General features: G+C 50.4%; 1 protein-coding gene across 1 annotated transcript in view; it reads right to left on the bottom strand.

Annotated features, from left to right (window-relative positions):
- Nucleotides 1-20,934, bottom strand: part of LOC119972545 (cytochrome P450 7A1-like) — a 72,908-nt gene extending 51,974 nt beyond the window's left edge. The window contains exon 1 of the mRNA XM_038809417.1: nucleotides 20,601-20,934. Coding sequence (XP_038665345.1) covers nucleotides 20,601-20,683 — 83 coding nt within the window. The 5' untranslated portion in view covers nucleotides 20,684-20,934. The remainder of the gene's footprint in view (nucleotides 1-20,600) is intronic.
- Nucleotides 20,935-21,140: the final 206 nt, after the last annotated feature.

Raw genomic sequence — 21,140 nt, 5'->3', positions numbered from 1 at the left:
TGTGGCAGGGACTGAAACAGGATTGAAGTGATTCAAACATGAAGCAATGGGCATAGAATTGAGAGACAAACAGCCATTCAAAGACTTTGGAGAGAAAAGAGAGGTTGGAAATGAGGCAGTAGCTTGCAAGAACAGTGACGCCATGCAATGGTATTCAGACAAGGGGTGATTATAGCAGATTTGAAATGGGGACAGCCATGAAGAGAGAACTGTGAATAATATCTTCAAACATAGGACCCAGGATGGGGAGCTAGTAGGGATAGGGTCAAAGGAATGGAGGTGGATCTTAATGACAAAATGGGCTCGGAGAGGCCATGAGCAGAAATAGGAGGAAAACTAGAGAAATATGTGAATTCAGGGCTAGGGAAGGGGAGAACGCTGGAGGAAGTTTAGCCTATTTGGATTTGGATTTATTGTCATGTGTACTGAGGTACAGTGAAAAGTATTGTTCTGCGTACAGTACAGACAGATCTTTCCATACATAAAAAACATAGGACATATGATAAATACACAAAGTAAATACATAGACAACGACATCAGGTGAAGCATACGGAGTGTACTGCTACTCAGTAGAGAAGATACATGGAGAGATCAGTTCAGTCTATAAGAGGGTCATTCAGGAATCTGGTAACAGCGGGGAAAAAGCTGTTTTTGAATCTGTTAGTGCGTTTTCTCAGACTTATGTATCTCCTACCCGATGGAAGAGGTTGGAAGTGAGAATAGCCCGGGTGGGAGATGTCTTTGATTATGCTGCTCGCTTTCCCAAGGCAGCGGAGGTGTAGACAGAGTCAATGGATGGGAAGTGGGTTTGCATAATGGACTGAGCTGTGTTCACGACTCTCTGTAGTTTCTTACAGTCTTGGGCTGAACAGTTGCCATACCAGGCTGTGATTTGGCCAGATAGGATCCCCCAGTGGGCTAGGGAAAGGGACTGGTCTACCTAAATATTATCCCACTCTACCTTGGTGCTGTTATGAGTTTTTTGTGGTATTGAAATATTGTGATAAAGTTGTGTTGCATAGCAGATATTGAAAATATATTGTAGCGAGAAGTAGTAATCAGCAGAGCCTCAGATTTGCTGATCAAGGAAACACAGATATAATTGTGAAATATCTAGTCTTTGTCCTCTGGTCTCTTAAAAGTTGCATCCCACAGGGACACCTGAGGGCTTGCACCTGAGGGCTCTAACACTTCTCACTGACAATGAAGACCTATGTTGCTCAATCATTCCACTTTTTTGCTCAGGAATCATTTGATCTTTCTACTCTGCGAAATTACATTCCTTGGAGGAAATAATTATATTTAATAATATCATGCACCAAGGCAGGAGAAACTCTACAGAATGGAAAAGATCCTGTGCAGTCATCTGAATCGTTTGGAAATCAGTTGTCACTGTGTAGTGAATGGTTATCATTAAGTTCTTACTATGCTCTGTAAAGGAGCCCAATTTATGCTTCTTACCATGGAATAGATTACAAAATAGACCGACTAAAGACATTGCCAGGAGCATTCTGGGGTTTAATCCTCCCCAAACCTGCTAAACTAAGAAAGATTTCTAAAGGTGAACAGATTAGAAAGATCTTGATGTAAACATCAGACAGATGAGGCACTGTATGAAAGTGGAAAAATCTCTTTGCCAATACAGTTTCTGGAAGTGGCAGCCATCCATGGCCGATCAACTGGGAAAGCAATGCTTAGAACATGACTCATCCACCTCCTCCAAATGCCTGTGGTATGCGAAGCTTTAAGATATTCTCGGTAACAACCCTGAAATGAGCAAACTAGACATATCAGCTTTAAATTGTGTTATAAAATGTTTCCAAAATAATGAGTCCAGCAAAAAAATTACCATTTGTCACCAACCACCGAAGAGCCTATTATCAACGTTTCTTCAAATCCTTAGGAAAAAGAAAGGCCTAGATTTAGATAGCATGTTTTATGACCACAGGATATCCCAGTTTACTTTGCAGTCAAATGACTAACTCCTGAAGTGAAGTCACTCTAGTTAAACTGACAGTTCTGACGTTTTGTTTAAGCCAGTCAACCACAAAGCTGCCGAAGATTTTTCCAAATCGCAAAAACTGCCAGGATCTAAAAAAAAGTGATTGTCAGTTAACCTGTCAGTTGCTGAGAGTGAGAACTGACAGCAGAGCAGTGATGGAGGAGCAGCAAGTGTGGGAAAGGCAGAGCCTCTCCTCCAATCATAGATTCCGTTTCCCCCACTCTGCATATATACAAGTTCTTCCTTTCCTTTTTGATTTCTGGTGGTTTACTTGCCACTGGTGGTTTCCCAGTGGTTCTGCGCAGTGCTGTCACTGTCTGTTCCTCTCTCCCTCATGCTGATTGGTCTGTAAAGGACATCTAACACTGCATTTCATTTTATGTATGAAAATTAAATGAACAGGTTATAACATACAAACAGGTCTGCAGGTGTCAGTTTACTGTTGAGGGCTTTCTTTTGAAACTCTTGTGTTGGGCGGGATTCTCTCAGCCCACGCCGGGCCCAAGAATCGCCGGGCCGGGCGTGAATTGGAGAGCGGAGAATCGGCGACATTGGTGCCGGCGCGGTCGGCGCGGCGCCAGTCAGGGGCCGCGCCGCCGCTTCTCCACCCGGGATGGGCCAAGCGGCTGCACAAAAAACCGTAATCCCGCAAGCGCCATCCATGTGTGGATGCACCTCGGTGTGCATGCGTCCGGGGCGGCCTGGTGGTGGGGGGTTCAACCCATGGGGGGGGGGGGGGTCTCCGCTGTGGCCTGGCCCGCGATCGGGCGTACCGATCGGCGGGCCGGCCTCTCGGGCTGGGGGCCTCTTTTGCTTCGTGCTGGCCCCTGTAGCCCTACGCCATGCTGCGTCGGGCCGGCGCAGAGAAGGGAACCGCGCATGCGCGCATTGGCGCCGGTCCCACTGTGCATGCGCAGACCCGCGGCGCCCATTTGACGCCGGCATCAGCAGCTGGAGCGGCATGGGTCACTCCGGTGCTCTGCTGGCCCCCTGTAGGGGTCAGAATCACTGCTCTGAGGGCATGTTGACACCGTCGTGAAACGCAACAGCGTCAACACTTAGCCTCACGATCAGAGAATCCCACCCGTTATCTTTGCTTGAATTTGCGAAGAACTGTTGAATGCAACCTACGGGGGGAACCAATGAGACAAGACTGCATTGTGTCTGAGTTCATCATTGCTCCAGTTCCTTGAATAACAGGTTCCCACCCTTTTGCTCTTGTCACTTATCCAGAGGCAGAATCTATGATTGGAGGAGCAGCAAGGACAAGGGGAAACCTATGATTAGATGGGCTTTAGCAGTTATTCTGGGTGTTTCCATTCATCAAAATGCAGGAATCTTTCAACTGCACTTAACTCTTTGTGACAACATCTCCTGTGAGGCCAAGGAGCAGAAATTGAAAATGAAAGAACAGGAGGGAGACTCCACTGATAAAGATGCCAGAGCAGGCCTGAGGCAGCTTTCACTTGGCGTCATACCAGTTTGGACCTGGCCGAGTCACTCCCAGGCAACTGGAATGTTCTTCGAGTTGCAGAGTTATCTTGAGTGAGGTGAGTGAGTGATGTGTCACAGTGTCAAGGGAGGGGTAAGAGAGCTTAGGCCGCAGCAAGTGAATGAGTCATTGGACTCGAAACATTAGCTCTTTTCTCTCCCTACAGTTGCTGCCAGACCTAGTGAGATTTTCCAGCATTTTCTGTTTTGTTTCAGATCCCAGCATCTGCAGCAATTTGCTTTTCGCAAATGAATGGGACTGTCTTCCTCCCCTCTCCCACTCATTCCCTTCTACAACACCCCAACAATGAAACAATATGAACTGCAGCATGGACATCATCTTACTTTTTAAATACAGAACAGGTAGTCAAAATATGTCAATAGAAACCTGAAAGGTGTTCTTACAATCTGGGTTGCAGGTTGTGGTGATTTGTGGTGATTGTCCCTTTAATGACAACACAGCAGAAGAGGGAGGCCAATTAGGACTGAGGGTGGATAATCACTCCAGGAGGTGGAGTCCTCTCTTCGGCAGAAGACGCGTAGAAGACATATAGGGAGCTGGGGCAGCCGATGGGCTGCTCCAGGAAAGCTGTGAGGCTGATGGCTTCTATACAGTTTTTCTTATTAATAAATACCTTTTGTGTTTCTAATCAAGTCTGCAAACGTGCATAATTTCATCTGGCGATGAGGATGGGATGATTATGATGGAACTCTGGTCCGACACCTGTTTTAGTTGAAGTCTGAAGAAAAAAATGCTCACCCGGATGCCTGACTTCGGGAGAATAGACACATTTGAGGTATTGTCAGATCCTGAGGAGAGGAAGCGGAATGAGCCTAAATCGGCCAGCACAACCAGTGAAAATAAATCTCAGAAGCAAGAGCTGCAATTTTGAGTTTAAGGAAAGTGTAACTTATGTAAAAACAAAGTTAGTGCAAAGTTTTTTTTCAAGAAAAAAGAGAGTACAGAAACACTGGGCTCCCGATTTGAGCACAGCCTGTGGGGGTGGGGGCATTGTTTAGAGGAGGAGATGACCTCAACCTGTTTAGAAAAGAAGAAGTTAAAAACAAATTGGAAACCACAGCCCCTTGAACCTTGAGAACACTGGGTCTCCAGTGAAGTCGAGAAAAACCCTAGCACATCAAAAGAGGGAAGTGACTCTCCAAATGGCCTGAGAGAAGAAAGGGCTGCTGAGATCACTCAAGCAGCTTTCCATCGATGGAGAAATTAAGTTTTACAACTTTAAACAGGGTGAAAGGAGGAGCAGTCAGATTTCCGCCAAGACTTCAAAAGCACAGTAAAAGCACAGAAAGAAGCTGCTCACAACTCATTCAAATATAACAGATGATAATCTTAAAGCAGTAATGCATTTAAAGCGCTAATGCATTTTCAGAGGTGATTCATTTAAAGTGGTAATATACTTAATGTTGCAATGCACTTAACACAACAACCTCAAGAAGAAACAAATGACACTGGACAGGAAAATTGGAGAGGACCCCAAGACAAAAGGTCCAAAAGGAACAAATATCTCAAGATCCCAGAGGAGGCAATGAAGACCCCAAGGAAGTTGCAACAGAAGACCTCGGAGGAGGCACTGAAACAACTCAGAAGGGCACTGAAAGATCCAGAAGGGCAATTGAAGACCCCAGAAGGAGGACAATGAAAGACCCCAGAAGAAGGACAATGTAAGGCCCCACAGGAAGCGCAATGAGAGAATTGCGGAATGGAAACAAGTCAACACTTCCTTGGAGACAGACCTGACCAACAGTGAAGCAAAAAGCATATGGCTGAAGTTAAGACAAGTAGTAATGAAGGTTCCATTTGTGAAATGTAAATGTCCAGGAAGAACTTGATGGATTTCCCTCAGAAGAAATGCATACATTAAAGACTTCAAAAGAAACTAGGAAGTATTGAATATAAAGAGTCAGCAAAATTAAATGAAGCTCTAGAGAAGACATCAAACAATGGAAAATAAGCTGAACTCCTTGAAAAGGCAACTAGAAAATAAGAGCAAGTCCAGTGAAGTATTAAATCAGGAGAATAAGAACTTGAAGAAGGGAAGCTAGGCAATGAGAAATTAACTGAAGAGATACAAATATTGAAATTGTAGCAGAATCAGCAATTCAGACAGAGAAAGAAACTGAGATTATGTGCCAGGATAAGATTGCTGAAATAGTCATGCCTATGGAAAAGCAAAGATCCAATATGATAAAATGATGGACGAGAAAGGTGCCAAATTGAAATGTTCAAAATAGATGAAAATTTATCACACGACCTAAGTACCAGAAACAGGGACGGAATTCTCCGACGCCCCGCAGGGTCGGAGAATCTCCCTGGGCCGGCGTAAACCCCTGGAATTCTCCCCCACCCGGGAATCGGCAGAGGCGGGAATCGCGCCGCACCGGTCGGCAGGCCCCCCGCGGCGATTCTCCGGCCCGCGATGGGCCAAAGTCCCGCTGCTGACAGGCCATTCCCACTGGCGGGAATCACAGCACCTCTGGTGCCGGCGGGAGCAGGCGGCGCGAGCGGATCCTGGGGGGGGGGGAGCGGGGCGATCTGCCCCGGGGGGTGCCCCCATAAGGTACTTTATCAAATGCCTTACTGAAATCCATATACACCATGCCGACCTTCATCAATGCATCTCGTCACATCCTCAAAGAATTCAATGAGGCTTGTGAGGCGTGACCTGCCCCTCACAAAGCCTCATTGAATTGTACACAATATTCCAAATGAGGCCTAACTAAGGTCCTGTACAGCTGCAAAATGACTTGCCCATTTTTATATTCAAGGCCCAGACCGATGAAGGCCAGCATGCCTTTAAGGATTTGTACGTATGCCGGCTTGACCACCTTATCCACATGCGTTGCCATTTTCAGTGATTGATGGACATACACGCCCAGATCTCTCTGCCTGTCAATACTCGCAAAAGTTCTACCATTTCCTGTGTAATTCCTACATGCATTGGATCTTCCAAAGTGCATTACCTCACACTTGTCCGGATTAAACTCCATCTGCCATTTCTCCACCCAAGACTCCAATCAGTTTAGATCTTGCTGTATTCTCTGACAATCCTCTTCACTATCCGCAACTCCACCAATTTGTGTGTCGTCTGTGAACTTACTAACCAGTGGGATTCTCCCCTACCCGGCAGGGCGGGTGGTCCCGGTGCCGAGGAGTGGCATGAACCACTCCGGCGTTGGGCCGCCCGGAAGGTGCGGAATCCTCCGAACCTTCAGGGACTAGGCCGGTGCCGGCGGGGTTGGTGCCGCACCAAATGGCGCGGAAGGGGCTTGGCGCCACGCCAAGGGGCCTCAGTCGGCTGGCATGAGTTGGTGCATGCCCAGGAGCGCCTGCGTGTGCTGGCGTCATCCCAGCGCATGTGCAGGGGGGGGGGGGGGGGTTCGTCTCCGCACCGGCCATGGCAGAGGTCCACAGCTGCTGGTGCGGAGGGAAAGAGTGCCCCCACGGCGCAGGCCCGCCGGTGGGCCCCGATCACGGGCCAGGCCACCGTGGGGTTACCCCCCCAGGGCCAGATCCTCCCGCGCCCCCCCCCCCCCCCCCCCGAGGGCCCTGGAGGCCGTCGGTAAGTACCAGGTCTAATTTACGGCGACAGAACCAGCCTAAAACAGGCGGCTGCTCGGCCCATTGCGGGCCGGAGAATCGCCGGGGGCCCGCTGCCAGCGGATGCCGACCGGCGCGGCTCAATTCTCGCCCCAGCCAAAACCCTGGCGGCAGAGAATACGGCAGCCGGCGGGGGCGTGTATTCACAGCGCCCCCCTAGCGATTCTCTGGCCCGGCGGGGGTTCAGAGAATCCCGCCCAAGATCCCTGTGGAACACCGCTAGACACAGCCTTCCATTAAGAAAAGCACCCTTCTACTGCTACCCTCTATATCTGTGCCCAAGCTAGTTCTGTATCCAACTTGCCAGCTCTCCTCTGATCCCATGTGACTTCACCTGTTGTACCAGTCTACCATGAGGTTGTGGTGAATGTAACTTGGTAATTCACACTGTATCTTTGTAAGCACAGTAGCGTTATCCGACCACTAGGAGGAGTAGCTCTGGGAATGCTCAGGAGTTTGTACAGGGCTCCACCCTTGGCTCCGTCCATGACTCCTCCCCCTTGTGCTGCTGTATAAATACCCTTGTCCAGAGTCAGCCTGCAGTTCACCGAGAGTTCATCAACGGGTAACAGTCTGGCTCTGTAGTAAGTAGATTAAAACCACTGTTCATATCGGAAAGCAGGTGAGTGGTGAATTGATGGTTCCATCAATTTAATCTACTTAAGAACAGTCAAGATCGATCATGGAATCAGCCCTCAAGCCTGGACGCCTGGAACTCGACCCACAGGATGCAGAGGCAAAATAAATCTTCTCCCACTGCTGCGGTGCTTAGAAGCGAGCACAGCCGAAACGACAGAGGAACAGATGTTAAGTCTACTGCACGCGAGGGTGAGCCACAGAATCTCTACGCAACCAAACTCGGCCGGTTCATATACTGCAGCGCTAGCGGTACTCGATAAGATGTATGTAAGGTCCATTAACGAAGTTTACACACGCCATGTGTTCACGACTCGCCGCCAGCGGCCTACAGAATCACTCGCCGAATTTTTAAGGGAACTCAATAATTTATCAAATGACTGTAACTATCAAGCGGTTACCGCGGTTGAACACAGAGAACTTGCTGTACGCGATGTTTTTGTAGCGGGCCTCAGGTCTAATTATGTGCGCCAACGACTGCTGGAAAAGGGTGCCCAAGACTTAGAAACAACTGTGGAAGCTGCTACCACGATGGAGGTCTCCTTCCGCAGCCTCAACTCGTTCCCCGCGGACCCTGCGACCCAATCATGGGCCCCCGACCAGCGACTCTCCCAGGCCTGTGCTACGAGGCCGCCCAGCCACCATGCTGCCCCAGCCAGCCACTATGCTGCTCGAGACTGCCATTTCTGCGGCCAGAATCAGCACCCGCGGCAGCAATGCCCGGCCCGCAACACGACCTGCAGCAGCTGCGGGCGGAAAGGCCACTACGCAAGAGTGTGCCTCGCAAAAAGGGCTCCAGCTTCCAACTCCCCAGCGGCATGAAGTAATCACTCCCCACACCCGAAGGCCCGAAACGCTGCGGCCTATACCCCGACTCCGCCCCCTCCTGCCACGTGCGATCCATGGGGGTCGCCATCTTGGCAAACCTCCACCACGCGGCCGGCCACGTGCGACTCATGGGGGCCGCCATCTTGGATGCCATCTTCCTCGCCGCCCGCCACGTGCGATCCACGGGTCCGACCTGCATCTCCACGCTCGGACAACTCATCGGAAGAATACGACTACAAACTCAGAGGACAGTCATCACGGGGCCACTCCAGCACAGCTGATCGAGCCGCCGACTACCCGCAACTCAGCGCAGTCACTCTGGCCCAATCACGCCCGAAGCACCTGCGAAATTCGATGGCAGAGGTCCAAATCAACGGGTACAAAACGCCATGCCTCTTCGACTCCGGGAGCACGGCGAGCTTCATACATCCAGACCTGGTAAGACGCTGTTCGCTCCCCGTTTTCCCCATGCGGCAAACTATCTCGCTCGCTTCAGGCTCCCATTCGGTCCAGATCCAGGGGCGCACCGCCGCGACACTCACAATCCGAGGCGCTAGCTGCTCAAAATTCCAACTCTACGTTTTGCCCGACCTCTGCGCGCCACTCTTATTAGGCCTAGACTTTCAATGTAACCGTAAGAGCCTCACCCTCAGCTTCGGCGGGCCCCTGCCCCCACTCACTATCTCCAGCCTCGCTACGTTGCGAATCTCCCCCCCTCCTCTCTTCGCCAATCTCACAAAGGACTGTAAACCCGTAGCCACTCGTAGCAGGCGATACAGCCTGCAGGATAGGGTATTTATCAGATCAGAGGTCCGAAGGCTTCTCAGTGAGGGGATCATAGAGGCCAGCAATAGTCCCTGGAGAGCTCAGGTGGTGGTCGTTAAGACCGGGGAAAAATTCCGCATGGTTGTCGACTATAGTCAGACCATAAATAGATTTACGCTCCTTGACGCGTATCCCCTCCCCAGGATTGCAGACATGGTAAATCAGATCGCCCAGTACCGGCTCTTTTCCACGGTGGATCTGAAGTCTGCATACCACCAGCTCCCAATCCACCCGGAGGACCGCCACTACACGGCATTCGAGGCCGATGGCCGCCTCTTCCATTTCCTCCGGGTCCCTTTTGGCGTCACTAATGGGGTCTCGGTGTTCCAACGAGCAATGGACCGAATGGTGGACCAGTACGGGCTGCGGGCCACGTTTCCGTACTTGGACAATGTCACCATCTGCGGCTATGACCAGCAGGACCACGACGCCAACCTCCACTGTTTTCTCCAGACGGCACAGAAACTGAATCTCACGTATAACAAGGAGAAATGCGTTTTCTGCACAACCAGACTAGCTATCCTTGGCAATGTCGTGGAAAACGGAGTCCTGGGCCCCTCCCCCATTGCCCCAAGGCCCTCAAACGGTGCTTGGGCTTCTTCTCCTACTACGCCCAGTGGGTCCCTCAATATGCAGACAAAGCCCGCCCACTCTTTAAGGCCACACGATTTCCCTTGTCAGCTGAGGCACGCCAGGCCTTCAACTGCATCAAGGAGGACATCGCCAAAGCGGTCATGCGGGCGGTGGATGAATCCACTCCATTCCAGGTTGAGAGCGACGCCTCAGAGGTAGCTCTAGCAGCCACACTAAATCAGGCAGGGAGACCAGTCGCATTTTTCTCCCGTACCCTCTCCGCTTCAGAACTCCGACACTCCTCAGTCGAGAAAGAAGCACAAGCCATTGTGGAGGCTATTCGTTACTGGAGGCACTACCTCGCAGGTAGGATGTTCACCCTCATCACCGACCAAAGATCGGTTGCCTTCATGTTTTGACAACTCGCAAAGGGGTAAAATTAAAAACGACAAAATTCTGAGGTGGAGGATCGAACTCTCCACCGACAATTACGATATTAAGTATCGACCCGGGAAGCTCAACGAGCCTCCGTATGCCCTATTCCGCGGGACATGCGCCAGCGCGCAGATTGACCGACTGAAAGTCATCCACAATGACCTCTGCCACCCGGGGGTCTCCCGGCTCGCCCACTACATCAGGGCCCAAAACCTGCCTTTCTCCAATGAGGAGGTAAAAGCAGTCACCAGGGACTGCCCGATCTGTGCGGAGTGCAGACCGCACTTCTATAGACCAGACAGGGCAGCACCTGGTCAAGGCTTCTAGGCCCTTTGAACGCCTCGCGATTGATTTCAAAGGGCCACTCCTCTCAACTAACAAGAACATTTACTTTCTAAACGTCGTAAGTGAGTTCTCCCGTTTCCCATTTGCTATTCCGTGCCCCGACATGACCTCCCACACAGTCATTAGGGCCCTGCATAGCATCTTCACCCTGTTTGGTTTCCCCAGCTACGTGCACAGCGACCAGGGTTCGTCCTTCATGAGCAACGAGCTGTGTCAGTACCTGCTCGACAAGGGCATTGCCTCGAGCAGGACTACCAGCTACAACCCCAGGGGGAACGGGCTGGTGGAGAGGGAAGACCGTCCTGCTGACCCTCCGGTCTAGAAAGCTCCAAGTCTCCCAGTGACAGGAAGTAATCCCAGATGCGCTCCACGCTATTAGGTCCCTTTTGTGCACAGCGACCAATCAGACCCCTCACGAGAGGCTCTTCACTTTTTCCGGGGCACTACCACGGGGGTCTCACTTCCGGCATGGCTGAGGACACCGGGCCCTGTACTCCTGAGGAAACACGTCAGGGCACACAAAACCGACCCCCTTGTTGAGAAGGTGCGCCTGCTGCACTCCAACCCCCAGTACGTATTCGTCGAGTTCCCTGACGGCCGTCAGGACACTGTATCCCTCCGGGATCTGGCACCCGCCGGATCCAGCGCCCCCTCTACCCCCACAGAAGGACCCCTCATTCTACACCCCATGCTGCTGCTCCCTCGCGCTCCCGAGCCCACGAGCTCGCTCCACCAGTTCCGCGCACCCGCGCCGGCCAGCCCCCAACGCCCCCAGTCGAACCAGGAGAGTATGAAGCTCGGATACAACCCTCCCTGGAGTCCGCCATCGTACCCCAGCACACAACACCCATCCAGCCACCGCAAGAGGCTGCAACCCCGGTGCTCCGCAGATCACGGCGGACAGTTCAACCACCGGACAGACTGACTTTGTAGACCACCACCCCCGCCGGACTTGATTTTTTTGCAGGGGGTGAATGTGGTGAATGTAACTTGGTAATTCACACTGTATCTTTGTAAGCGCAGTAGCGTTAGCCGATCACTAGGGGGAGTAGCTCTGGGAATGCTCAGGAGTTTGTACAGGGCTCCACCCTTGGCTCCGCCCACGACTCCTCCCCCTTGTGCTGCTGTATAAGTACCCTTGTCCAGAGTCAGCCTGCAGTTCACCGAGAGTTCATCAATGGGTAACAGGCTGGCTCTGTAGTAAGTAGATTAAAACCACTATTCATATCGGAAAGCACGTGTCTGGTGAATTGATGGTTCCATCAGAGGTACCTTGTCAATTGAAGTTGTGTGAATCTCTGCAGATTGTTTTGACCATTTGCAGCGAAACATTAATTAAGTCAAGCTTAAATAGGTTTATTAGGTTAATTAAAAAATAGAGTTGCATGAATAAATCATAAATCTTATGACGCAAGGAGGGCAAATAAGGTCACCCCAATGCGACCTTTAGGAAATAAGGGATGGGATTTTCCCTTCTGTGGACCCCGCCGGAAAACGGGCGAGAATCACTCCGGACTCTTTCCTTGAAGGACCGGGGTGATTCCCCGTTTTCCAGGGGGCTAGCACAGGTCCCGCAGAGGAGAAAGGTAGGTCCCTCCCATATCGCAATGGCCCGACGATTGGTGGCCCCCGATTGAGGGCCTGGCCACCACTGAGGGCCCTCCTGGAGTCAGATACCTCCCGCTCCCCACCAGGACTGCCACCACAGCTGTGGGACCCAGCTCCCGCCGCGTGGTACCACATGTAAACCATGCCGGTGGGTGTTCGGCTGGTCAACCGCGGAGAAACGCCACGGGGGCCTGTTCCAACGGCCCCCGACTGACGCCGCATCGACCGTGTGCACAGGACTGGGGGTGCGCGGAGAATCGAGGAAGCGCTATCCTGCCAGATTTATGGCGTGAACGGCTATTCTCCGCCCCCGTGCCGGGCGTGATCCCAGCCCGGTGAATCCCGCACAATGTTTCATGATAACATACACAGGATAGTGAGGTGGACAAAAGTATGGCAGATTAAATTATATGTAAACTTAGAGTACCCAATTGTGTTTTTTCCAATTAAGGGGCAATTTAGCGTGGCCAATTCACCTACCCTGCACATCTTTGGGTTATGGGGGTGAGGCACACGCAGACACGGGGCAAATGTGCAAACTCCATACATACAGTGACCCGGGGTTGGGATCAAACCCAAGTCCTGGGCAATATGAGGCAGCAGTGCTAACCACTGCACCACCATGCCACCCCCACTTCAGAAGAACTAACATGAAAAGACAATATAGTGTAAATTGCTCTAGTTTAGAAAGTGTGGATGAGCAAAGAGATGTTGCTGCCAATGTACAAATCCTTAAAGGTGACATAGCAAGTTGATAAGATGGTTTAAAAAGCGTATTAATACCTCATGTTCATAAGGGGAAGAATTGAATATAGAAATAACAAGATTTTTTTTTAATTTAAAGTACCCAATTCATTTTCTTTCCAATTAAGGGACAATTTTAACGTGGCCAATCCACCTATCCTGCCTACCTTTGGGTTTTGGGGGTGAGACCTGTCATAATATACACACAAGTATATGATGGTGCATAGACACATACTGACTGACACACTGAAAGACCAATCAACACACAGAACACAGCAGCCAATCACCAGACAGGACACGACCACTATAAAGCCAGAGGACACTAGTTTTTCCGCTCATTCGGGATGCAGCCTCTGAGACAGCCAGAGCCCGTAATCAGTAGCACGAACATCTACCATGTGCTAGCAGGATAGTCTGGTCAGGTTAGCCATAGGTCTTCAGTCAACCTAATATAGTGTCGACCCACAGTGCAAGTATGTTTAACAGCTCATAGTTAAATAAAATAGAGTTGTACTTCTACAAGCGTTGGTAGCCTGTCTCTCTCACTGCTCTGGTAAACGCAGTCCTCGCAGACCCAGCATAACCAACACATCATGGTACCAGTACGTGATGTTAGAGTTTGATGGACCTACCCTCAAATAATCTGCCTTTGACCAGCGATCAGCCATCCGGTAGTATGGACAGCACCCGCCCTCCCCTGCTGCCCCGCATCACCGGTAACCTCGGTGCGAACTGGAAGATTTTTAAACAAAGGTTTCAACTGTACCTCGAAGCTACAGATCTGGAAGCTGCCTCAGACGCCAGGAAGATTGCTCTCTTCCTCTCCACGGCCGGGGACCACGCCATCCATATTTTCAACTCCATCACATTCGCTGAAAGTGAGGACAAGTCCAAGTTCAAGACAGTTCTGCTCAAATTCGACAGTCACTGTGACATCGAAGTCAACAAAAGTTTTGAGCGTTAAGTCTTTCAACAGCATCTGCAGGTTAAGGATGAACCTTTTCAATCTTTCCTCACCCACCTTCGTATCCTCGCGCAATCCTGCAATTACGGCTCCACCTCCGATTCGATGATCAGTGACCAGATCATTTTTGGTGTGCAATCGGACCCCCTGCGCCAGCAGCTCCTCAAAGTTAAACAGTTCACCCTTGCTATAGCCATCGAGACCTGCGTTCTGCATGAACATGCCACTAACGGAGACTCGCACAATCAAGCGGCAGAGACGGCGCGGCAAGGCCCCCACGAGGCAGAGTGGGTGCAGGTCGTAAAACAGCTCCAGGACCTGAGCCTGGATGAGGGCGGCCATTTTGCACGCTATTCACGGGCTCCCGCGCATGCGTGCACCGACCGAGGGGACGGCGAGGCCGAAGACCGAACTGCGCAGGCGCGTACTACGTACAACCACCGCGGTGGCGCACTGAACGTTCTGACGTCACGACATGCAACAATTGTGGCTCCGCCCACTTAAAGCGGCAATATCCCACAAAATCCCGACGCTGTCTCCAGTGTGGCAAGCTTGGCCACTATGCAGCCCTATGTAGGTCTGCTCAACAAACCACCTCTCGTCACTCCCACCAGCTGCGCAGGGACGTCCGGACCGTCCAGTCACCAGTCACAGATTCCAACATGATTCCGGACCCTGACACCGAGGATCTCAAAGCACCATTCCGGGTGGATATCATCACCAAACACAAGGTGCCTCAGAAAAAAAAAGCCAAGTCCTTCCCAGTGCTGAGCATTGATCCGTACGACGAGTGGTGTGCCACCCTCACGGTCAACAAATCTCACATCCGACTCAGGCTGGACACCGGCTCTTCAGCCAACCTCATTGCGCGGTCTGACCTGGACAGCCTCCACGTTCAGCCAACCATCTTGCCATCCGTCTGCCAGCTTCTTGACTACAATGGCAATGCCATTGCTGCCAGTGGCTCATGACAGCTTGTGGTGTTGCAACGTTCCTTAAAGGCCACCCTGCCCTTCGAGACTGTAGGGTCCACTAAAGCTTCCCTGCTCGTTGCTCAGGCATGCAAGCTCCTAAACCTCGTCCAAAGGGTTCACTCCTTGTCACCCGCTGAGGCTTCAGCATCGCCGGAGGCTGACTTTCAAACACAACTGAACAACATCATCACTCGATACCACAGTGTCTTCGAGGGCATGGGCACACTCCCATACACGTGCAAAATTATTTTGAAACCAAATGCCATGCCTGTGGTTCACGCACCTCGCCGGGTCCGCCGCCCCTCAAGGACCACCTCACACAGCAGCTGCAGGACCTCCAGGACCAGGGCGTCATATCTAAAGTAACACAACCAACCGACTGGGTCAGCTCCATGGTGTGTGTTAAGAAACCATCCGGCGAACTACGCATCTGCATCGACCCCAAGGATCTGAACCGTAACATTATGAGGGAACACTACCCTATCCCAAAGGGCGAAGAACTCACCTGTGAGATGGCTCGCGCCAAATTTTTCACCAAGCTAGATGCATCCAAGCGGTTCTGGCAGATTCAACATGATGCATCCAGTCGGAAGCTTTGCACCTTTTACGCCCCATTTGGCCGGTATTGTTACAACCGGATGCTGTTTGGCATCATCTCAGCATCGGAGGTGTTCCACCGAATAATGAAGCAAATGATGGAAGGCATCGAAGGGGTTCAGGTATATGCAGACGACATTATCGTCTGGTCTACCACCCTGCAGGAACACACTGATCGCCTCCAACGCATCTTCCGACGAATCCATGAGCATGGCCTCTGCCTCAACAGAGCCAAATGCTCCTTTGGTCAAACAGAAATTAAATTCCTCGGAGACCACATTTCACAGTTTGGTGTGCAGCCGGATGCTGACAAGGTGTCGGCCATTAATGCCATGAAGACACCAAAGGACAAGAAGGTGGTCCTCTGCTTCCTGAGCATGGTCAACTTCCTGGGGAAGTTCATCCCCAACCTTGCATCCCACACCACGGCTCTCCGCAATCTGGTGAAGAAGACAACCGAATTCCAATGGCTCCCCGCCCATGAACAAGAATGGCGAGAACTCAGGGCGAAACTCACCAAGGCCCCGGTATTGGCATTCTTCGACCCTGCCAAGGAGACGAAGATCTCCACTGATGCCAGCCAGTCCAGCATTGGAGCAGTGCTCCTTCAACGCGATGACGCCTCCTCATGGGCTCCAGTCGCATACGCATCGCGTGCAATGATGCCCACCGAGCAACGCAATGTGCAAATCGAAAAAGAGTGCCTGGGCCTTCTCACGGGAATTGTCAAATTCCATGACTACGTCTATGGACTCCCAAAATTCACAGTCGAAACAGACCACAGGCCATTGGTCAACATTATTCAAAAAGACCTTAATGACATGACGCCACGCCTGCAACGCATTTTCTTTAAACTCAGGTGGTATGACTTCAAACTGGTCTACACCCCGGGTAAGGAACTCATTGTTGCCGATGCACTCACCCGTTCTGTCACTCCGCCCTGCGAGCCGTCGGGCTTTGTGTGCCAAATTGATGCTCAGGTAGCGTTCTGCGTGTCTAACCTGCCCGCCACGGACGAACGACTCATCCAGATTCGTCGTGAAACAGCCAATGATCCTCTGCTCCAACGCGTCATGGGCCATCTGACAGACGGATGGCTCAAGGGCCAATGCCCTCAATTCTACAACATCAAAGATGACCTGGCAGTGGTAGATGGAATTCTGCTAAAGTTGGACAGGATCGTCATTCCGCACAGCATGCGGGAACTCATCCTTGAGCAGCTCCATGAGGGTCACCTGGGGGTGGAGAGGTGCCGCCAGCGGGCCCTTGAGGCAGTGTACTGGCCTGGTATCAACCAGGACATCGCCATCACCGTTCTCAACGGAGACCTTGCTGCCCCATGAGCTGGTGTCGTCCCCCGGACCAAGGTGGGCATTGATCTTTTCTTTGCACTGGGCCGGGACTACGTCCTCATAGTGGACTACTTCTCTAACTACGCAGAGATAGTTAGGCTACACGACCGCACATCGACAGCAGTCATCCGTGCGTGCAAGGAGACTTTTGCTTGCCATGGCATCCCACTCACGGTCATGTCTGACAATGGCCCGTGTTTTGCTAGTCAGGAGTGGTCTAATTTTGCCCGGCGATATAATTTCACGCACGTCACCTTCAGTCCCCACTACCCCCAGTCCAATGGCAAAGCTGAGAAGGGGGTGCACATTGTCAAACGACTCCTGTGCAAGGAGGCCGATGCAGGATCTGACTTTTACCTCGCACTACTTGCCTACAGGTCAGCTCAATTGTCCACTGGCCTGTCACCGGCTCAATTGTTGATGAACCGCACATTGCGAACGACGGTGGCGGCCACTCATGTCTCAGACTTGGACAACCTTCCGGTCCTGCGTCAAATACAGTTGTCTCGGGCCCAACACAAATCGGCGTACGACGCCCGCGCCACGTATCTCCCTGCTCTTGTTCCTGATGACAAGGTTCGTGTCCAACTTCCCGACGGTGGCTGGTTTTCAGCCGCTGTGGTACTCAAACAAGTGGTCCCCAGGTCCCTTTTGGCTCGTCTAGAGGACGGCTCTCTTCTTCACCGAAATAGGCGGGCACTACGGCTCCTTCCTCGCTCGTCGCCAGATCGCCATGCCCTGCCTCGCCCTCAGGACAGGCCCGTCACAGAGCTCGCAGATCTACCTTTTGTGTTGCCACCCTCTGCGACTGACACAGTCCCGCCCGTTCCAGAGCAGGCGGCCCCTGACCCACCGTTGAGGCGGTCAACCAGAATCCGTCGCCCATCACAGAGACTGAATTTATGAACTGCCTGAATTTATGGACTCTCTAAACTCATGAACTGATTGTTTCATTACCCTGTTTATTAATTCACTAGTTTGTACATACTGTTATTCATGTTCTGCTTTGTGTTACATACGGTCTATCTGCACTAGACACCTTCCCGTGTAAATGTGTTAGAACTTTTGTATATAGTCCTGTAAATATACTCACATATGCCCCACATAGTCAGGAACATTCACATACCACGCTATTTATTGCCACGCACGCATATTTTTTTTTTTAAAGGAGAGATGGCATATATACACACAAGTATATGATGGTGCATAGACACATACTGACTGACACACTGAAAGACCAATCAACACACAGAACACAGCAGCCAATCACCAGACAGGGCACGGTCACTATAAAGCCAGAGGGCACTAGTTTTCACGCTCATTCGGGATGCAGCCTCTGAGACAGCCAGAGCCCGTAATCAGTAACACGAACATCTACCATGTGCTAGCAGTATAGTCTGGTCAGGTTAGCCATAGGTCTTCAGTCAACCTAACATAGTGTCGACCCACAGTGCAAGTATGTTTAACGGCTCATAGTTAAATAAAATAGAGTTGTACTTCTACAAATGTTGGTAGCCTCTCACTGCTCTGGTAAACGCAGTCCTCGCAGACCCAGCATACCCAACACATCAAGACCCACACAGACAATGGGGAGATGGTGCAAACTCCACACGGACAATGACCCAGGACTGGGATTGGACCCGGGTCCAACTGGATTTACTTAAAGGTTACTGGCAGGTACCTTTATCCGAAAGGGCGAAGGGGATTTCAGCTTTTGTGACAGATGGTACATACCAATTCAAAGTTATGCCATTTGGCATGAAAAATAGCCCAGCCACATTTCAATGGTTAACTAACAAAGTTGTTTCAGGATTACCCAATCATGCGCTATACATCGACGATCAGGTAATTTTCAGCCAGACATGGAAAGAACATTTAAAACATCTGATGGAGTTATTCAATCGACTTCAGGAGGCGGGTTTGGTGATAAACCTAGCCAAAAGTGAATTTGGAAAAGCCCATGTCACTTTCCTTGAGGAATTTCCGATACCCTCAAGACGAAGGGAAATAATGGGATTTCTTGGCATGAGTGGATTTGATTGAACATTTGTGCCAACGTTTTGTCGCGTGATTGCTCCACTGATGGACTTGCTGAAGAAATGTCAAAGATTTCAATGGACAGCGGAGTTTCAACAGGCATTTGACTGCCTGAAAGCTGTGATAACCAAAGCTCAGGTATTGGAGAATTACAAGGGACTCTGATCAGATTGAACTAAAGTATATGACTTTAAAGAGACATGCCGAGGCGTAGAGAAATGGATGGATCGTGCAGAGACCTTCTTGTTTGAGGAGACTGTCAATCGAGGATTTCAGTCGGAGGAAGAAAAAAAAGGACCACATTATTATACCTGTTTGCGTGTGTTGTTTTTTGAAACAAAAAGTATATTTAGTGTGTGCATTTCTTAAAGGATAGTGAAAAGGTGAAAAATGAAACCATCTTGAATGATGGTTTATTTTTTTTCTTGGGGGGGTGGTGTCATGAGAATGTCGCTTTAAGAAATGTTTGGCTGCTCATATTATTGCAGTGATGTCAGAGTGTGGGTGGAGCTGGGCTGTCAGTCAGCTTTTTACTTTTGGTTTAGGCTGTTTGCTGAAGGGTGTGTTTTAGTTTCATTTTCAGTGTTGGAGCTGAAGCCAGACAGAGCAGGTGTACTGTTGATCTCTCTGCCATGAAAAGACTATCTCCTGATCATTTGGTGAATTCAGAATTATAAATGTTCTCAGTAGTGAATGTAAACCTAATGTGCTTCTGTTCAAAGGTGTTTCTTCTGTCTTCTGGATGTTGTTTGGAAAGTTTTTAAGAATTACTTAGTGTTGTATTCTTTGGGGGTTGTATTTGAATTCATGGTTGCTAAGATGGTCACTGTATGTTTTAAAAAGGTTAACTTGAGTTCATAGAATAAACATTGTTTTGCTTTAAAAAATACTTTTCCATTTCTGTTGTACCGCACCTGTAGAGTGGGCCATGTGCTCCCCATACCACAATCTATTAAAAGTTGTGGGTCAGGTGAACTCCATGATACACTTTGGGGTTCTCTAAACCCTGGCCCATAACAATACATTCATTCTGCTGAAGTTGCCACCTTCCTCTTTACAGAACCCCCAGTCTGAAGTTGAAGAGTGGAAAATTACAGCACCCAGTTTCCACGCAGCCTCTGAACAAGTGTTTTCCTAGCATCAGCTAGGAACTCCCTCCCTAACAACACACCTCAGGGACTGCAGCTGTTCAAGGCAGCCCATAAATTAATATTTTTTTAAAAACTGCACAAAACGACACAGAAACAATCGGGACTGAAGCCATCTAAATTCTCCCAAAAACTACTACTGCTGCTGCCACTTTGGACCCCTAAATGTACATATTGCCACCTTTCTGCCCCTGTTTCTTTTCCATAACAGCCCGGAGCATACTGGAAAGTGAAATCATCCCTGGAAAACCCGCATAAACACTGGCGGGAGCAGAATTCACAATAGCTTTTTAAAGGAAAGCGGATAAAGATGTGAAAAAGAAAATCGATTTTTGTTTAACAGAAAAGGGATTTCTTCTCCTGCTACCAAGGTTTTGCCATCAGAATTTAGAACAGAGACAGTAACAAAAATCTGCACTCGCCTTCTCCTGATCCTTAGCAGCAGGAAGCAGCCGAGTGACAACCCCGCCAATGCACTCACAATCCAGACACTCAGATCTGCCATTGTTGGATAATTTGTCCACAACAACGGGAGGGTGACAGCAGCAGACAAAGGTTGCTGCAGCCTTCGCTCTTCCCTGCGATCTCCCCGATTCGCCCAAGTTTGCTGATTCGCCTCACTGAAATGGCGCTAAAAGCCACGCCGGGCTGATTCGGAGCTCGAACAAGGGTCAAGTCCTTTCGGGGATTGGAAGCCAATGAAGATCCACGTCAAGGCTGTATACTCATCGATATTGTGAACTTTACACAAGCAAATTACGCAGGAGAAGGGGGAGGGGGAGGGGGGGGGGGGGGGGGGGGGGGGGGGGGACCTGCCGGATATGCAAATCCAGCGCCGCAGCTTCTTCCCAGCCCAATCATTGCAAATCAAGAAAAAGAAGTGAGCGTGGGCAGGGGCTCCAGATTTGTCGGCACGTCAGCAACTTTAGTCTCACACTGCTCAGGTTTTACCAATTCACCAA

This window comes from Scyliorhinus canicula, chromosome 10 (genome assembly GCF_902713615.1).
Source record: "Scyliorhinus canicula chromosome 10, sScyCan1.1, whole genome shotgun sequence".
In the NCBI taxonomy this organism is placed as follows: domain Eukaryota; kingdom Metazoa; phylum Chordata; class Chondrichthyes; order Carcharhiniformes; family Scyliorhinidae; genus Scyliorhinus; species Scyliorhinus canicula.
Note: the sequence above shows the minus strand (reverse complement) of the source record. Positions and strands in the feature narration are given on the sequence as shown.